This window comes from Bufo bufo, chromosome 2 (assembly GCF_905171765.1).
Source record: "Bufo bufo chromosome 2, aBufBuf1.1, whole genome shotgun sequence".
Taxonomy (NCBI): Eukaryota; Metazoa; Chordata; class Amphibia; order Anura; family Bufonidae; genus Bufo; species Bufo bufo.
Genome location: NC_053390.1, coordinates 553,507,849 through 553,526,810, shown reverse-complemented (window position 1 = coordinate 553,526,810; position 18,962 = coordinate 553,507,849). Strand labels below are relative to the sequence as shown.

General features: G+C 44.4%; 1 protein-coding gene across 1 annotated transcript in view; it reads left to right on the top strand.

Moving 5' to 3' along the window:
• Window positions 1-18,962, top strand: part of GC (GC vitamin D binding protein) — a 322,446-nt gene that overhangs the window by 148,596 nt on the left and 154,888 nt on the right. Inside the window, exon 7 of the mRNA XM_040418123.1 lies at window positions 2,086-2,215. Within this exon, the coding sequence (XP_040274057.1) occupies window positions 2,086-2,215 (130 nt within the window). The remainder of the gene's footprint in view (window positions 1-2,085; window positions 2,216-18,962) is intronic.

Below are 18,962 nucleotides of genomic sequence, written 5' to 3'. Positions count from 1 at the left end.
GGAAATGCATCCGTATGTCTTCCGTATCCGTTTTTTGTGGAACCATCTATTGAAAATGTTATGCCCAGCCCAATTTTCTCTATGTAATTACTGTATACTGTATATGCCATACGGAAAAACGGAACCGAAACGGAAACACAACAGAAACAAAAAAACGGAACAACGTATCCGTGAAAAACGGAACGCAAAACGCTGAAATCGACATACTGTAGTGTGAAAGAGGCCTAACACTGAAGTGGAAAAACAAACTAAGCCATAGAAACCAATGTCAGGTAGCTGGTGCCAAAGCCAATAAGATAATGGGTTGCATCAAAAATGGCATAGATGCATGTGATGAGAACATAGGGGGTCATTTACTAACAGAAATTTGCCTATTTTTGACAAATTTCTGGCACAAATTCGGCTCAAAAATTATTTGTGCCACAATCTGCGACTTTTCCCCGCTCACGCCATGTCTTAAAAAAGGGGGCTGTCTCATTTTCTACATCTGTTTTAGGTGTAGAAAATGGTCTAAATTTAAGCCAGCAAGGAAGCTTGCGTAGATTTAGACCGGAGGTGGATGTGCCGAAGTTATGTAGAGGACGGCGTTTCTTCATAACTTAAACTGATCCACTGTCAGAGCACAGAGTTATTAAAGAGGACCTTTCATCAATATAATTTTAATAAACTAACACCCCTACCTAATAGTCCGGCATCCACTGATGTTCCCCCTTTTTTTTTTTTTTTTTAAATCGACCACCGAATGTAGAAATAATAGCCCCGTTTGTTCTGCTGCAGCGCCTGTCACTCAAGCGCTTTTTTGTATGGGGCGTTGCTAAACTAGTTTCTTTGCTATGCTCCTTGGCTGAGAGCGCAGCCAATCACAGCGCTCGTCTCTCAGCCAGGCAGAAGGAGCTAAAGTCGAGAACTTTAGCTCCTTCTGCCTGGCTGAGAGACGAGCGCTGTGATTGGCTGCGCTCTCAGCCAAGGAGCATAGCAAAGAAACTAGTTTAGCAACGCCCCATACAAAAAAGCGCTTGAGTGACAGGCGCTGCAGCAGAACAAACGGGGCTATTATTTCTACATTCGGTGGTCGATTTAAAAAAAAAAAAAAGGGGGAACATCAGTGGATGCCGGACTATTAGGTAGGGGTGTTAGTTTAGTAAAATTATATTGATGAAAGGTCCTCTTTAAGTCTGGCTTCTAAAATGCAGGTATTAATAAATGACCCTCATACTCCTACCACTTTACAAATCACTGGTCAGACCACACATGGAGTACTGTGTACAGTTCCAGGCTCCTGTGAACAAGGCAGACATAGCAGAGCTGGAGAGGGTCCAGAGGAGGTCAACTAAAGTAATAACTGGAATGGGGGGACTACAGTACCCTGAAAGATTATCCAAATTAGGATTATTCAGTTTATAGAAAAGATGACTGAGGGGAGATCTAATAGCCATTTATAAATATATCAGGGGGCAGTACAGAGATTTCTCCCATCATCTATTTATCCCCAGGACTGTGACTGTGACAATAGGACATCATCTTTGTCTAGTGGAAAAAAAGTTTCTACACAAACATAGAAGAGGAATCTTTACAGTAAGATCAGTAAGACTATGGAACTCACTGCCTGAGGAGGTCTATGGTAAACTCACTAAAATAGTTCAAGAGTGGCCTGGATGTATTTTTGGAGTGTAATAATATTACATGTTATAGTTGCCAGAGATGGGTTGTTGATCCAGGGATTTATTTTCATTGCCTGATTGGCGTCGGAAATATTTTTTTGCCCTAAAATGAGGGAAATTCAGTCTTACAAACAATGTTACTATGTTAGTTTCAAGTTATTTCATGACCATTTTGTTTTTCTTTTTTCTTTAACGGAAGGGTACATAAAATTTTGTCTATGTGTGTATCTATCTCTGTTCACATATTTATTTTCCATTAGAATTTTGTTGCTTTGCACTATTCTATGATAGACTCATTATAAATGAATGGGAACAACTGTACTGTATGAAGGCAAATACATGGTCTGATTTCTATCCTTTTTCTCAAAATACCTTTGTCATATACTGTATTTCAATAATTAACTTATGTTTTCCTTTTGTGCAGTGCTTCCATAATGTTCAGTCAAAAGGTTCCTTCTGCTGACTTTAAGGATGTGATGACACTTGCGGAGCAAGGCACCCAAGTGCTTGCCAACAGTTGTGGTTTCTTTACAGAAAAGAATATTGAGAATGAGGTATGGCATATATCTAAAGAGATAGGTTGCATGCCACATTATATTACAATTTGAAAACAATTCTTTCTATCTACCCATAGCATCTACATGCATCTTGACATTTACATAAAAGAGTGTGTTTTAAGCACTGAGAAGGTCATGCTGACCTTTATATATTCAGTTGTAGGGTATTATTATGTTTCTTGAGGTCTTTGAAATACATTTGTGATTGGGTTTCAATTCCTTACAAAAGATGCAATAAGCAAGCAGAATAAAAAATAAAAAAAAAACGTGTTACCCTGCAAGCAGAATAGGAGTGGCTGCAGTTAATTATAAAGAAAAAGGAAAAAAAATCGAACTAAAAATAAATATGTACCCATACAGAATGCATATACGACGTTGACAACAGTTACAGCAAAACATATAACCCTTTCCTGATGTTACACTGTTGTCAGCTGATTCCATATAGATGTCTACAGAACCTGTTCTATTAAATGCTTAAAGGGTTTCTACCACCACATTTTGACCTAATTAGCTGTCAGACACTAGCGATCTGCTAGTGTCTGCTGTACCTAACCATGCTATTGTAATTCCTTTCTCTGCAGCAGTTAGCCTAAAAAACGTAGTTTTATTGGTATGCAAATAAGCCTCTAGGTGCTATGGGGGCGTCTTTTCAGCACCTAGAGGCTCCGTCCACTCACTATTTCTGCCGCCCAGCGCGCTCCAGCCCGCCCCTCTGCTCTAGATTGACAGCCTACTCGCGCCTGCGCCGTGTGCTTCTGTATTCGGCGCAGGCGCAGTGACTGTTGGACTGCTCCCTGCGCCGTAATTTGTGCAGGCGCAGTGAAGATGCCAGCACAGGGAGACAGTCACTGAGCCTGCGCCGAATACAGAAGCACACGGCGCAGGCGCGAGAATTCGGCCGAGATGGAGAGAAGTAGGCTGTCAATCTAGAGTAGAGGGGCGGGCTGGAGCGCGCTGGGCGGCAGAAATGGTGAGTGGACGGAGCCTCTAGGTGCTGAAAAGACGCCCCCATATCACCTAGAGGCTCATTTGCATACCAATAAAACTACGTTTTTTAGGGTAACCGCTGCAGAGAAAGGAATTACAATAGCATGGTTAGGTACAGCAGACACTAGCAGATCGCTAGTGTCTGACAGCTAATTAGGTCAAAATCTGGTGGTAGAAACCCTTTAAACAAGTAGAGCCCCCCGACAGAGTGGAGAGAGTGTCAGCAGTAAGTTTGTGTTGATGTCACTGATTATTTTGCCCTTCCTCTGATCCGTCAGAACAATGACCCCAAAAAAACTGATCCTGTCTGTGGAGCATCCGCCTTCACTCGGTCAGCATTTGGTCAGTAATTCTTCAGTATTGCTAATGCCAAAGAAAACAGGAGTGGATCCAAAACAGAGATGACACGTGAACGGAATATTTGCAAGTCTTCTGTGTTTTGTACCCACTCCTGTTTTTGGCTACCAAATCATTTGCCAATTCTGATGGGACCATACAGGCCTTACAGCTGCTACACAGAGAGGATCAGTTGTGCGTCTTATTTTACCTTCATTCTGATAGATCAGAAGGGTCAAATAATAAATGATGATGTCAGCCAAGCCAAAAAGGCTAAATAGTGGCCCAGTCATGAAGTGGGGAGGGTGGTAACAGCATGAGAAGTCCACAGAGTGGTCCTATGACATAGTGGTGAGGTGGAAGCGGCATGAGGAGACCACAAAGTGCCCCAATGACAGAGTCTGTAGGTGGTAGCAGCATCAGGAGGCCACAGAGTGGCACAACAATAAGAGATTGTGGAGGTGTCAGCAGCATCAGGAGGCCACAGAGTGGCACAACGATGAGAGATTATGTAGGTGTCAGCAGCATCAGGAGGCCACAGAGAGGCAGAATGACAGAGTGTGGAAGTGGCGGCAGCAGCATCAGGAGGCCACAGAGTGGCAAGGTGACATAGTGTGGAGATGGCAGCAGCATGAGGAGACCACAGAGTGGCAAGGTGACATAGTTTGGAGGTTGCGGCAGAATGAGCAGGCCACAGAGTGGCACAACGACGAGAGATTATGGAGGTGGCTGCAGCATGAGGAGGCCACAGGGTAGCATGATGACGAGAGGATGTGGAGGTGTCAGAAGCATGAGGAGGCCACTGAGTGGCACAACGAAAAAGTGTGGAGGTGTCAGCAGCATGAGGAGGCCACAGAGTAGCAAGATGATGAGAGATTGTGAAGGTGTCAGCAGCATGAGGAGGCAACAGAGTTGCACGACGACGAGTCTGTAGATGGTAGCAGCATCAGGAGGCCACAGAGAGGCACAATGACAGAGTGTGGAAGTGGCGGCAGCAGCATCAGGAGGCCACAGAGTGGCAAGGTAACATAGTGTGGAGATGGCAGCAGCATGAGGAGACCACAGAGTGGCAAGGTGACATAGTTTGGAGGTTGCGGCAGAATGAGGAGGCCACAGAGTGGCACAACGACAAGAGATTATGGAGGTGGCTGCAGCATGAGGAGGCCACAGGATAGCATGATGACGAGAGGATGTGGAGGTGTCAGAAGCATGAGGAGGCCACAGAGTGGCACAACGACAAAGTGTGGAGGTGTTAGCAGCATGAGGAGGCCACATAGTGGCACAACGACAAGAGATTGTGGAGGTCTCAGCAGCAAGAGGAGGTCACAGAGTTGCATAATGAGAGATTGTGGAGGTGGCAACCACATGAAGAGGCCACAGAGTGGCACTACAACAAAGTGTGGAGGTGTCAGCAGCATGAAGAGGCCACAGAATGGCACGACGACGAGAGATTGTGGAGGTCTCAGTAGCAAGAGGAGGCCACAGAGTTGCACAACGACGAGAGATTGTGGAGGTGGCAACAGCATGAAGAAGTCCACAGAGTGGCACGACAACAAAGTGTGGAGGTGGCAGCAGCATGAGGAAGCCACCTCGGCTCGGCACAAAAGGCTTGGCAAATTGATTGTCCGGGAATTTCCAACGAAGATTGGGATAATATATTGGCGAATTTAATTTTAGTTACTCATAATTGTAATCAAGTTTTGGTTCAATTTAATAATAAATATTTAATTAATATTAAAGGGCTTCTGTCACCCCCAAAACACATTTTTTTTTTTGGGGGGCTTGTTAAAATCCTTATTTAACGACTATTCCCTATATAGGGCTCTTACCTTTGGTTGTGGCTTCTTTTCCTTAAAAATCAATCTTTTAAAATATGCAAATCACTTCACTACCAGCAAGTAGGGCGTCTACTTGCTGGTAGCCGCCGCAAAAAAACGCCCCCTTCCTTCTGTTGATTGACAGGGCCAGCGAGCACTCTCCTCCTCCGGCTGGCCCTGTCAGCATTTCAAATCCTGCGCCTGTCTTCATTCGGCGCAGGCGCTCTGACAGAAGGAGGCTCGCCTCCTCAGCACTCCCTCAGTGCGCCTGTGCCGATGACGTCTTCTCTTTCGGTGCTGACAGGGCCAGCCGGAGGAGGAGAGCGCTGGATGGCCCTGTCAATCAACAGGAGGACGGGGCAGTTTTTTGCGGCGGCTACCAGCAAGTAGACGCCCTACTTGCTGGTAGTGAAGTGATTTGCATATTTTAAAATATCGATTTTTAAGGAAAAGAAGCCACAGCCAAAGGTAAGAGCCCTATATAGGGAATAGTCGTTAAATAAGGATTTTAACAAGCCCAAAAAAAAAAGAAGTGTTTTGGGGGTGACAGAAGCCCTTTAACCACCTCCGGACCGCTGTACGCACAGACGCGTCCTGGAGGTGGTTGATTCATTCCGAGTGGACGCGCCGGCGCGTCCTCTCGCGATGGCCGACATTTCCTGTGAACGCGCGCACACAGGCGCGCGCGCTCACAGGAACGGAAGGTAAGAAAGTGGATCTCCAGCCTGCCAGCGGCGATCGTTCGCTGGCAGGCTGGAGATGTGATTTTTTTAACCCCTAACAGGTATATTAGACGCTGTTATGATAACAGCGTCTAATATACCTGCTACCTGGTCCTCTGGTGGTCCCCTTTGTTTGGATCGACCACCAGAGGACACAGGTAGCTCAGTAATATGTTGCACCAAGCACCACACTACACTACACCCCCCCCGTCACTTATTAACCCCTTATTCACCCTTGATCACCCCTGATCACCCCATATAGACTCCCTGATCACCCCCCTGTCATTGATTACCCCCCTGTCATTGATCACACCCCTGTAAAGCTCCATTCAGACGTCCGCATGATTTTTACGGATCCACTGATAGATGGATCGGATCCGCAAAACGCACACGGACGTCTGAATGGAGCCTTACAGGGGCATGATCAATGACTGTGGTGATCACCCCATATAGACTCCCTGATCACCCCCCTGTCATTGATTACCCCCCTGTCATTGATCACCCCCCTGTAAAGCTCCATTCAGACGTCCGCATGATTTTTACGGATCCACTGATAGATGGATCGGATCCGCAAAACGCACACGGACGTCTGAATGGAGCCTTACAGGGGCATGATCAATGACTGTGGTGATCACCCCATATAGACTCCCTGATCACCCCCTGTCATTGATTACCCCCCTGTCATTGATCACCCCCCTGTAAAGCTCCATTCAGATGTCCGCATGATTTTTACGGATCCACTGATAGATGGATCGGATCCGCAAAACGCACACGGACGTCTGAATGGAGCCTTACAGGGGCATGATCAATGACTGTGGTGATCACCCCCCTGTCATTGATCACACCCCTGTAAAGCTCCATTCAGACGTCCGCATGATTTTTACGGATCCACTGATAGATGGATCGGATCCGCAAAACGCACACGGATGTCTGAATGGAGCCTTACAAGGGCATGATCAATGACTGTGGTGATCACCCCATATAGACTCCCTGATCACCCCCCTGTCATTGATTACCCCCCTGTCATTGATCACCCCCCTGTAAAGCTCCATTCAGATATCCGCATGATTTTTACGGATCCACTGATAGATGGATCGGATCCGCAAAAAGCACACGGACGTCTGAATGGAGCCTTACAAGGGCATGATCAATGACTGTGGTGATCACCCCATATAGACTCCCTGATCACCCCCCTGTCATTGATTACCCCCCTGTCATTGATCACCCCCCTGTAAAGCTCCATTCAGATGTCCGCATGATTTTTACGGATCCACTGATAGATGGATCGGATCCGCAAAACGCACACGGACGTCTGAATGGAGCCTTACAAGGGCATGATCAATGACTGTGGTGATCACCCCATATAGACTCCCTGATCACCCCCCTGTCATTGATCACCCCCCTGTCATTGATCACCCCCCTGTCATTGATCACCCCCCCTGTCATTGATCACCCTCTGTAAGGCTCCATTCAGACATTTTTTTGGCCCAAGTTAGCGGAAATTATTTTTTTTTTCTTACAAAGTCTCATATTCCACTGACTTGTGTCAAAAAATTAAATATCACATGAACTCACCATACCCCTCACGGAATCCAAATGCGTAAAAATTTTTAGACATTTATATTCCAGACTTCTTCTCACGCTTTAGGGCCCCTAGAATGCCAGGGCAGTATAAATACCCCACATGTGACCCCATTTCGGAAAGAAGACACCCCCAGGTATTCCGTGAGGGGCATATTGAGTCCATGAAAGATTGAAATTTTTGTCCCAAGTTAGCGGAAAGGGAGACTTTGTGAGAAAAAAATAAATAAAATCAATTTCCGCTAACTTGTGCCAAAAAAAAAAAATTTCTATGAACTCGCCATGCCCCTTATTGAATACCTTGGGGTGTCTTCTTTCCAAAATGGGGTCACATGTGGGGTATTTATACTGCCCTGGCATTCTAGGGGCCCTAAAGCATGAGAAGAAGTCTGGGATCCAAATGTCTAAAAATGCCCTCATAAAAGGAATGTGGGCCCCTTTGCGCATTTAGGCTGCAAAAAAGTGTCACACATCTGGTATCGCCGTACTCAGGAGAAGTTGGGGAATGTGTTTTGGGGTGTCATTTTACATATACCCATGCTGGGTGAGAGAAATATCTTGACAAAAGACAACTTTTCCCATTTTTTTATACAAAGTTGGCATTTGACCAAGATATTTATCTCACCCAGCATGGGTATATGTAAAATGACACCCCAAAACACATTCCCCAACTTCTCCCGAGTACGGAGATACCACATGTGTGGCACTTTTTTGCAGCCTAGGTGGGCAAAGGGGCCCACATTCCAAAGAGCACCTTTCGGATTTCACAGGTCATTTACCTACTTACCACACATTAGGGCCCCTGGAAAATGCCAGGGCAGTATAACTACCCCACAAGTGACCCCATTTTGGAAAGTAGACACCCCAAGGTATTCCGTGAGGGGCATGGCGAGTTCCTCGAATTTTTTATTTTTTGTCACAAGTTAGTGGAAAATGATGATTTTTTTTTTATTTATTTTTTTCTTACAAAGTCTCATATTCCACTAACTTGTGACAAAAAATAAAAACTTCCATGAACTCACTATGCCCATCAGCGAATACCTTGGGGTGTCTTCTTTCCAAAATGGAGTCACTTGTGGGGTAGTTATACTGCCCTGGCATTCTAGGGGCCCAAATGTGTGGTAAGGAGTTTGAAATCAAATTCTGTAAAAAATGACAAGTGAAATCCGAAAGGTGCTCTTTGGAATATGGGCCCCTTTGCCCACCTAGGCTGCAAAAAAGTGTCACACATCTGGTATCTCCGTACTCAGGAGAAGTTGGGGAATGTGTTTTGGGGTGTCATTTTACATATACCCATGCTGGGTGAGATAAATATCTTGGTCAAATGCCAACTTTGTATAAAAAAATGGGAAAAGTTGTCTTTTGCCAAGATATTTCTCTCACCCAGCATGGGTATATGTAAAATGACACCCCAAAACACATTCCCCAACTTCTCCTGAGTACGGAGATACCAGATGTGTGACACTTTTTTGCAGCCTAGGTGGGCAAAGGGGCCCATATTCCAAAGAGCACCTTTCGGATTTCACTGGTCATTTTTTGCAGAATTTGATTTCAAACTCCTTACCACACATTTGGGCCCCTAGAATGCCAGGGCAGTATAACTACCCCACAAGTGACCCCATTTTGGAAAGAAGAGAACCCAAGGTATTTCGTGATGGGCATAGTGAGTTCATAGAACTTTTTATTTTTTGTCACAAGTTAGTGGAATATGAGACTTTGTAAGAAAAATAAATAAATAAAAAAAAATCATCATTTTCCGCTAACTTGTGACAAAAAATAAAAAGTTCTATGAACTCACTATGCCCATCAGCGAATACCTTAGGGTGTCTACTTTCCGAAATGGGGTCATTTGTGGGGTGTTTGTACTGTCTGGGCATTGTAGAACCTCAGGAAACATGACAGGTGCTCAGAAAGTCAGAGCTGCTTCAAAAAGCGGAAATTCACATTTTTGTACCATAGTTTGTAAACGCTATAACTTTTACCCAAACCATTTTTTTTTTACCCAAACATTTTTTTTTTATCAAAGACATGTAGAACAATAAATTTAGAGCAAAATTTATATATGGATCTCGTTTTTTTTGCAAAATTTTACAACTGAAAGTGAAAAATGTCATTTTTTTGCAAAAAAAATCGTTAAATTTCGATTAATAACAAAAAAAGTAAAAATGTCAGCAGCAATGAAATACCACCAAATGAAAGCTCTATTAGTGAGAAGAAAATGAGGTTAAATTCATTTGGGTGGTAAGTTGCATGACCGATCAATAAACGGTGAAAGTAGTGTAGGTCAGAAGTGTAAAAAGTGGCCTGGTCTTTCAGGGTGTTTAAGCACTGGGGGCTGAGGTGGTTAAGTGTTGCCTAAGACAGGAGATGGCCAGTCTTCTGGTTATTCAATGGCTGTGATGGAGAAAGCATTCCAAAAAACAATTTCTCTCCACCTGGAGACGAATACTGTCAAGATTGACGCAAGTGCGCTATCGGCTGCTCATTGAGCCAGATACTTTTGGGGGAACCTGCCTGGCATGAACAGGCCTCTAGTAGCTACAGACAATGAGAAGACAAAGCTTCAAGATTGCTTGGAGCCCGGAAGAGTCGCAAAGTTCATCAAGATTCAAACCATAACTACCAGCCCCTGGTCTCTTCGTCAGGGAAAACATCACGAGTTCCCAGTCATCATGAATGGGAAGGAGGACATCCTTTAGTGCACGGAGATGGAGAGGGTCTTTGGATTCCTCCCGCACTATACGGACGTCTCAGAAATGAACCGCTGCTCCCGACAGAAGCTCCTGGGAAGGTCATGGAGCATCCCGGTCATCCGGCATCTATTCGTCCCGCTGAAAGATTATTTTGAAAGTGTATAGAAGCCACACGGGGCTCCCACGTTGCAGATTTATCATGGAGATACCGGATTTTATAATATTACATTATTATATAAAGGGAAAAAAAATAAAGAAATGAGGCCCCTTCGTCACCCGGCCCCAAGTGCGATCAGCTACATCATCATATCGAGTACTGTCTACACGTCACTGATGTCCTCCTCAACCGACTCTGGGACAGGAGCCTGACTGCTCGCAACACTGGCTCCCACGCCACTCTCCTCATCACTTGCCCGCCTAGTAGATGAAAGGACAGAGGAAGGTTGAGGACAGGTGAGGGCACAGGGCCTGCTCCCGAGACATGCCAACTAAGGGTTGTGTCTGACAAACCCACTGCTTAGTTCATATGTTATGTTTGCATCTATTATTATTGTGCATTATATTCTGTGACTGTATATCACACCCCTGCCTCAATCAGATTTTTTGGTGGGCAACTGGTATATCACACCAGTTGCAATTAATTGTTCTAATATTGTTTGTCCCTCTGTATAGCTGCGGTATCTCAGCAGAACCACACACAAATGATGCACAATACAAATGCACTATATAGAAAATATATTATAGGTATATCACACAACTGCCTCAATAAAAATTTTTTGGGGGCAACTCAATATAATTTCCATATAGTGCATTTGTATTGCGCAGCATTTGTGTGTGGTTCTGCTGAGATACCGCAGCTATACAGAGGGACAAATGTCATTGGAACAACTAATTGCAACTGGGGTGATATAACAGTTGCCCCCAAAAAAATTTGATTGAGGCAGGGGTGCGATATACCTAGAATATAATTTCTATACAGTGCATTTGTGTGCGGTTCTTCTGAGGTACCGCAGCTATACAGAGGGACAAACGTCATTGGAACAACTAATTGCAACTAGTGTGATATAACAGTTGCCCCCTAAAAAAATCTGATTGAGGCAGGGGTGCAATATACCTAGAATATAATTTCTATATAGTGCATTTGTATTCAAATGTAAAACAAAATTAGAGCAGCTCTCACCTGCCTGGAGACTCCAACCATAAGGACACAGACCGCTCCCTCACCCAGACTGGGAGCAATATGTAGACAAGTAAAGAAAGGTTGTCCAGCCTTTTCTTGTGAAGCTCCAAAAGCACTTTATTTGATATCCAATAATAAAAACATCCAGGTACAGGTTGCATCAGTCTACGCGTTTCGGGCTGAGAACATTTTTAGCCATACTCATGACCGCCCTTACTCATGGATATCAAATAAAGTGCTTTTGTAGCTTCACAAGAAAAGGCTGGACAACCTTTCTTTACTTGAGTGCATTTGTATTGTACAATATTTGTGTGCGGTTCTGCTGAGATACCGCAGCTATACAGAGGGACAAACGCCATTGTAACAACTAATTGCAACTGGTGTTATATACCAGTTGCCCCCCAAAAAACTGATTAAGGGGTTCTATATACCTGCTTCCACAAATATTGCTCTTCTATAGGGACTTTGTCACAGTGTCATTTTGAAAATGACAGGCAGAGGAAGAGGCAGGCCATTCCGCAGGGGTGGTAGGGGTCGGGCAGAATCACCAGGCAGGAGCCTAAGTGGAAGCTGGATAAGGTGCGTGCGATTACGTCAAAGGACGCACCAGAGTTGGTTGAGTGGCTCACTCAGCCTTCCACTTCTGCACCCTCCTCATCCTCTGTACCTGCACTTTCCTCACTCTCTGCTGTGTGCACCCCCAAAGAAACCTCCACCACAGCCACAATAGCCCTTCCATTCAAGTCAGAGGAATTATTTTCCCATCAATTCCCAGACCTTACCTATGTGCAGCCATTCTAGTCATCAGATGAGAAAGAGGAGGTAGCAACGGCCGCCACCCAGCGGTCTGATGACAGTACCCAGATCAACCCAAGGAGGGTGGTCCCTGCTGTTGCTGCCTACTCCGAGATCTCTAATGTCAGTGGTGGTGAAGGTGACGATGATGACATATCGATGGACGTCACGTGGGTGCCCACAAGAAAGGAAGAGGAGGGGAGTTCAGAGGCAGAGACGGAGCAACAGATAGGGAGGAGAAGCAGGCAGAACTCGCAGTGCACAGGAGGAAAAAAGCAGACTGCAAATGTATTTGGAGTGAGCAATCCACCATGCACGGTCACATCTTGCACTCCCAGGACGCTGGCACATGGCTCCGCAGTGTGTTTTTTTTTTTTACGTGTCAGCTGCAGACAATAGTGTTACCATCTGCAGCCTGTGCTGTCAACGCATAAGTCACGGAAAGCCCAACACTCACCTAGGAACGACCGCCTTAAGAAGGCACCTGGCCTCCCATCACCCAGCCCAGTGGGAGCAACGCTGTCAGAACCCAAAAAGTCACAGTTTGGGCTCTACATCCTCCACTCCTCCTTCCACCGTGCCGTCGTCATGTTCATCTGGCACAAGGCAGGCTTCCGTGGCCCAAATGTTCGAGCATAAAAAAAAGATGACGCCGGATAATCCTTTTGCCCAACGGCTGACCGCTGACTTGTCAGAACTGCTAGCCCGCCAACTACTGCCAAAAAAATTGGTGGACTTGGAGGCCTTTAGAAAATCTGTGGCCATTGGCACACCACAATGGAAGGTCCCCAGAAGGAAATATTATTACCTGAAGGACATTCCTGAACTAAATGGCCACGTTCAGCAGCAAGTTAATATATCTCTGGCACACAGTGTCAGTGCCAAGATACATCTGACCATAGACACGTGGTCTAGCAAACACGGGCAGGAAAGGTACATAACTTTTACTGCCCACTGGGTGAACCTTCTGATGGCCGTCAAGCATGTAACCCGTGGCACCCTTGTGGATATGGTGTTACCACCACGGATTGCATGCAGACCTGCCTCTTCTTTTCCTCCTCCTAATCCATCCTCCATCTCCTCCTGCAAAAAGAGCAGGCTTTAAACTTTTCTGGGATCCCTGGTGTTGTCCATGGATGGGGGGAGGAGACCGAGAACGACATTCTCCTGGGCAATGAGCAAGAGCCAGGGTGCTCCACCGCTTCTAATTTAGTGCAAATGGGGGCCTACATGCACCAGTGTTTGAAGAGGGACCCCCGTATAAAAAGCATAAAGGGCAAGGACCAGTACTGGGTGGCAATGTACTTAGACCCCCGGTACAAATACAAAATGGTGGACATGTTACCAGCATCACAGAGGGCTGTCAAAATGCAACATTTCCAGGTCTTGCTTCGAGAGATGCTGCATTCTGCTGTTGTGGGCACTGGCAGAGGAATTTCCACCCACAGAGAAACAGTGTACCAATCCTACCATGCAAGAAGAGGGCGGTTTGAAGATGTGTTGGTCACAACGGATATGAGGAGAGCATTCTTACAGCTAACCCATCGACAGCCGCCCTCCGGATCCAGCCTCAGGGAGCGCCTAGACCGACGGGTTAACGGCCGATGTGGATGTTCTGAGAAGCGAGGAACGCCTTGACTACTGGGTGGACCTGGCACAATTTGCCATGGAACTCTTGGCTTACTCCTCGTTGAGTGTCCTGTCCAAAAGGACGTACAGCGCAGCAGTGAGGATCGTGACCGATAAGCGCACTCGCCTAGCTCACGACAGTGTGGACTACATCACATTTCTAAAAATGAATGAGGCATGGATCTCTGAGGAATTCAACACCTGTGACGACCACGTGTTATTGAATTTCAACTATTATCATTTGGGTTTTTGTCAAGAGGGGAGATTTTTTTAGCCATGTTTTTAATCTATTTGTACTGGCCTGCAGTAAAATTGATATCCAATGACCGTCCAATATACCTCCAGCCACATCATCACTTGATGTTTTTTGTCAGGTGAATGCCTAATTTTTGTGGCCTGTACTCCCGTGGCCTAAAATAAAAATTTTGTAGGCTCCAGCAGGGCACATTTCTGAGAATTTTCCTTTAAGATGCATTAAAATGGCCCCTGATTAAAATACATATTTTTGGGGGAATTTTGTGCCATTGATCCCCCTCTGGTACGGTATGTCACTGTCCATGTTGTGGGATGATTTGTGCACTTCTTCTTCTAAGTATTTGGTGCTGCAAATATGACCTAAATCTTTCTGGCGCAGGCAGAGGTCGCAGCAGAGTAAGGGGCCGTATTAATATTACAAAATATAGTAGTTAGTAGTATTCTTGAGAAGGGTCAATGAGTCAGGGAGTTATTCTGATTTCCAGATCTGGGGTCCAGAAGGAATTTTTTTTTTCCTAAGATGAGTAAAATTGGCTTCTACCATAAGAGGATTTTTTTTTTTTTACCTTCCTCTTGATTAACTTTGCAGGGTGATAGGCTGCAGTGGATGGACATACAGTACAGACCAAAAGTTTGGACACAACTTCTCATTCAAAGAGTTTTCTTTATTTTCATGACTATGAAAATTGTAGATTCACACTGAAGGCATCAAAACTATGAATTAACACATGTGGAATTATATACATAACAAACAAGTGTGAAACAACTGAAAATATGTCATATTCTAGGTTCTTCAAAGTAGCCACCTTTTGCTTTGATTACTGCTTTGCACACTCTTGGCATTCTCTTGATGAGCTTCAAGAGGTAGTCCCCTGAAATGGTTTTCACTTCACAGGTGTGCCCTGTCAGGTTTAATAAGTGGGATTTCTTGCCTTATGAATGGGGTTGGGACCATCAGTTGCGTTGAGGAGAAGTCAGGTGGATACACAGCTGATAGTCCTACTGAATAGACTGTTAGAATTTGTATTATGGCAAGAAAAAAGCAGCTAAGTAAAGAAAAACGAGTGGCCATCATTACTTTAAGAAATGAAGGTCAGTCAGTCAGTCAGCCAAAAAAATTGGAAAACTTTGAAAGTAAGGGCTATTTGACCATGAAGTAGAGTGATGGGGTGCTGCGCCAGATGACCTGGCTTCCACAGTCACCGGACCTGAACCCAATCGAGATGGTTTGGGGTGAGCTGGACCGCAGAGTGAAGGCAAAAGGGCCAACAAATGCTAAGCATCTCTGGGGACTACCTCTTGAAGCTCATCGAAAGAATGCCAAGAGTGTGTAAAGCAGTAATCAAAGCATGCCTTCATAGTCATGAAAATAAAGAAAACTCTTTGAATGAGAATGTATGTCTAAACTTTTGGTCTGTACTGTATGTCTTGTTTCAACCTAACAAACTAACAAACAAACCCTGTTGATTCACAAGCTAGTTATAATGCTTTCAATACAAGTGGCTCCCAGAGAAAGATTATGGCTTAGGTCTTGGTACTCCAATGGTTGCTAGCTACTTGCACTTCAGTATAGATTCATTATCTGGATAAATTTGGTAAGAGACAGACATAATAGACTTAAGATAAAGCATGCTGTCATCCATCTGGTTTGCCAGTAAAATTCAAGGACACGGTTAGCAATAATTAGTGCAATACAGAACCATAAAGCAGGATCAAATTGGCTTACTTAATAAAATAAATTAGCACTAGTTTGCTAATAGTGATGAGCGGCAGGGTCTATATTCGAATTCGCAATATTTCACAAATATTTTGTAGAATATTCATCATATATTCGCGTATTTCAAAAATTCGAGATTATTTTATTGAATATGAAAAATCGGCAATGTAAAAATCGTGTAAGGCGAATTCATAACGCAAAATACAGGCATGGGTCACTTTGGCTACATTTTTCAAGCTGGTATAAGTTTCCTGAGACTGGAGAAAATGGCAGAACATTAGAATAGCTTTATATGAAGATAGAGTCAAGTGCTCCAATATATTTGCGATTGCGCTAATCTGCAGTGATTAGAATATTTTATCGCACTACATGCAACTTCACATTTTAGCAAGTCTGACTACAGATTACTGTTTGGTGCACTAAGTATTGTTGTGAACTTGACATTGCTTCCTTCTCATTGGCCCACAAGCAAGAAGCAGAGAGGAATCATGTGTTCAGATGGAAAAAAATGCTGAATGTTCAATATAACAAATATATAGCACTATATTCTAAATATTCGCGAATTCTCGAAGTGGCGATATTCGCAATAAAAATTCGCTATTCGAATATTTGTGCTCAACACTATTTGCTAACTCATTGCTGGAGAACTAATGGGGAATAATCAGAATTAATGCAGGTTGAGGAGTAACTGAGCAGATTGATATATAGATTTATGGGAGATGATTCAGTAAAACTTGTAATTTATACATTTAACAATTACATTCCTGCACATTCTGGGCTTTGAAGTCAAGGAAGCGGTCCTATCAGTGATTGACAGCTATCGCTGTATACACATTCATGGAGGGAAGACTATCAGTCACTGAAAGGACCGTGTCCTTGTCTTCAGTTAGTGATTGACAGTTTTCTTTGTATACACAGTCATGGAGGGAAGGCTGTCATCACTGATAGGACCGTCTCCTTGTTTTCAGTCAGTGATTGACAGCTATCTCTGTATACACAGTCATAGAGGGAAGGCTGTCATCACTGATAGGACCGTCTCCTTGTCTTCAGTCAGTGATTGACAGCTATCTCTGTATACACAGTTATAGAGGGAAGGCTGTCAGTCACTGATAGGACCGTCTCCTTGTCCTCAGTCAGTGATTGACTGCTATCTCTGTATACACAGTCATAGAGGGAAGGATGTCAATCACTGATAGGACCGTCTCCTTGTCTTCAGTCAGTGATTGACAGCTATCTCTGTATACACAGTCATAGAGGGAAGGCTGTCAGTCACTGATAGGACCATCTCCTTGTCTTCAGTCAGTGATTGACAGCTTTCTTTGTATACACAATCATAGAGGGAAGGCTGTCATCACTGATAGGACCGTCTCCTTGTCTTCAGTCAGTGATTGACTGCTATCTCTGTATACACAGTCATAGAGGGAAGGATGTCAATCACTGATAGGACCGTCTCCTTGTCTTCAGTCAGTGATTGACAGCTATCTCTGTATACACAGTCATGGAGGGAAGGATGTCAATCACTGATAGGACCGTCTCCTTGTCCTCAGTCAGTGACTGACAGCCATCTCTGTATACACGTCATAGAGTGAAGGTTGTCAGTCACTGATAGGACCTCCTCCTTGTCCTCAGTCAGTGAATGACAGCTATCTATGTTTACACAGTCATAGAGGGAAGGATGTCAATCACTGATAGGACCGTCTCCTTGTCTTCAGTCAGTGATTGACAGCTATCTCTGTATACACAGTCATAGAGGGAAGGCTTTCAATCACTTATAGGACCGTCTCCTTGTCTTCAGTCAGTGATTGACAGCTATCTCTGTATACACAGTCATAGAGGGAAGGATGTCAATCACTGATAGGACCGTCTCCTTGTCCTCAGTCAGTGACTGACAGCCATCTCTGTATACACGTCATAGAGTGAAGGTTGTCAGTCACTGATAGGACCTCCTCCTTGTCCTCAGTCAGTGAATGACAGCTATCTATGTTTACACAGTCATAGAGGGAAGGATGTCAATCACTGATAGGACCGTCTCCTTGTCTTCAGTCAGTGATTGACAGCTATCTCTGTATACACAGTCATAGAGGGAAGGCTTTAAATCACTGATAGGACCGTCTCCTTGTCTTCAGTCAGTGATTGACAGCTATCTCTGCATACACAGTCATAGAGGGAAGGCGGTCATCACTGATAGGACCGTCTCCTTGTCTTCAATCAGTGATTGACAGCTATCTATGCATACACAGTCATAGAGGGAAGGCTTTCAATCACTGATAGGACCATCTCCTTGTCTTCAGTCAGTGATTGACAGCTATCTCTGCATACACAGTCATAGAGAGAAGGCGGTCATCACTGATAGGCCCGTCTCCTTGTCTTCAGTCAGTGATTGACAGCTATCTCTGCATACACAGTCATAGAGGGAAGGATGTCAATCACTGATAGGACCGTCTCCTTGTCTTCAGCCAGTGATTGACAGCTATCTCTGTATGCACAGTCATAGAGGGAAGGCTGTCAATCACTGATAGGACCATCTCCTTGTCTTCAGTCAGTGACTGACAGCTATCTCTGTATACACAATCATAGAGGGAAGGCTGTCAATCACTGATAGGACCTCCTCCTTGTCTTCAGTCAGTGATTGACAGTTATCTCTGTATACACAGTCATAGAGGGAAGGCTGTCAATCACTGATAGGACCTCCTCCTTGATTTCAAAGCCTAGAATGAGCAGAAATTTTAATGTATAAATTAAAAGTTTTACTAAATCTTTCCCCCTAAAACTATATATCAATCTGCTCAGTTACTCCTCTCTATAACCTTCTGCCTCCTCTTGGACGCCATGTTCAACATGACACATGCCATTCAAAGTGAATATGTCACCACATGCCTGAAAATAAAGCCTTCTAATTGTGTAGATGTCCTCATTGCACCTAGTGGCTCATTTGCATAAACTACAAAGGATTATTTCTCTGTATTTGTTCCACATATCAACATGGGACCAAATGTGTTTCTTTCAACTGACAAGCTCATATCTACACAGTT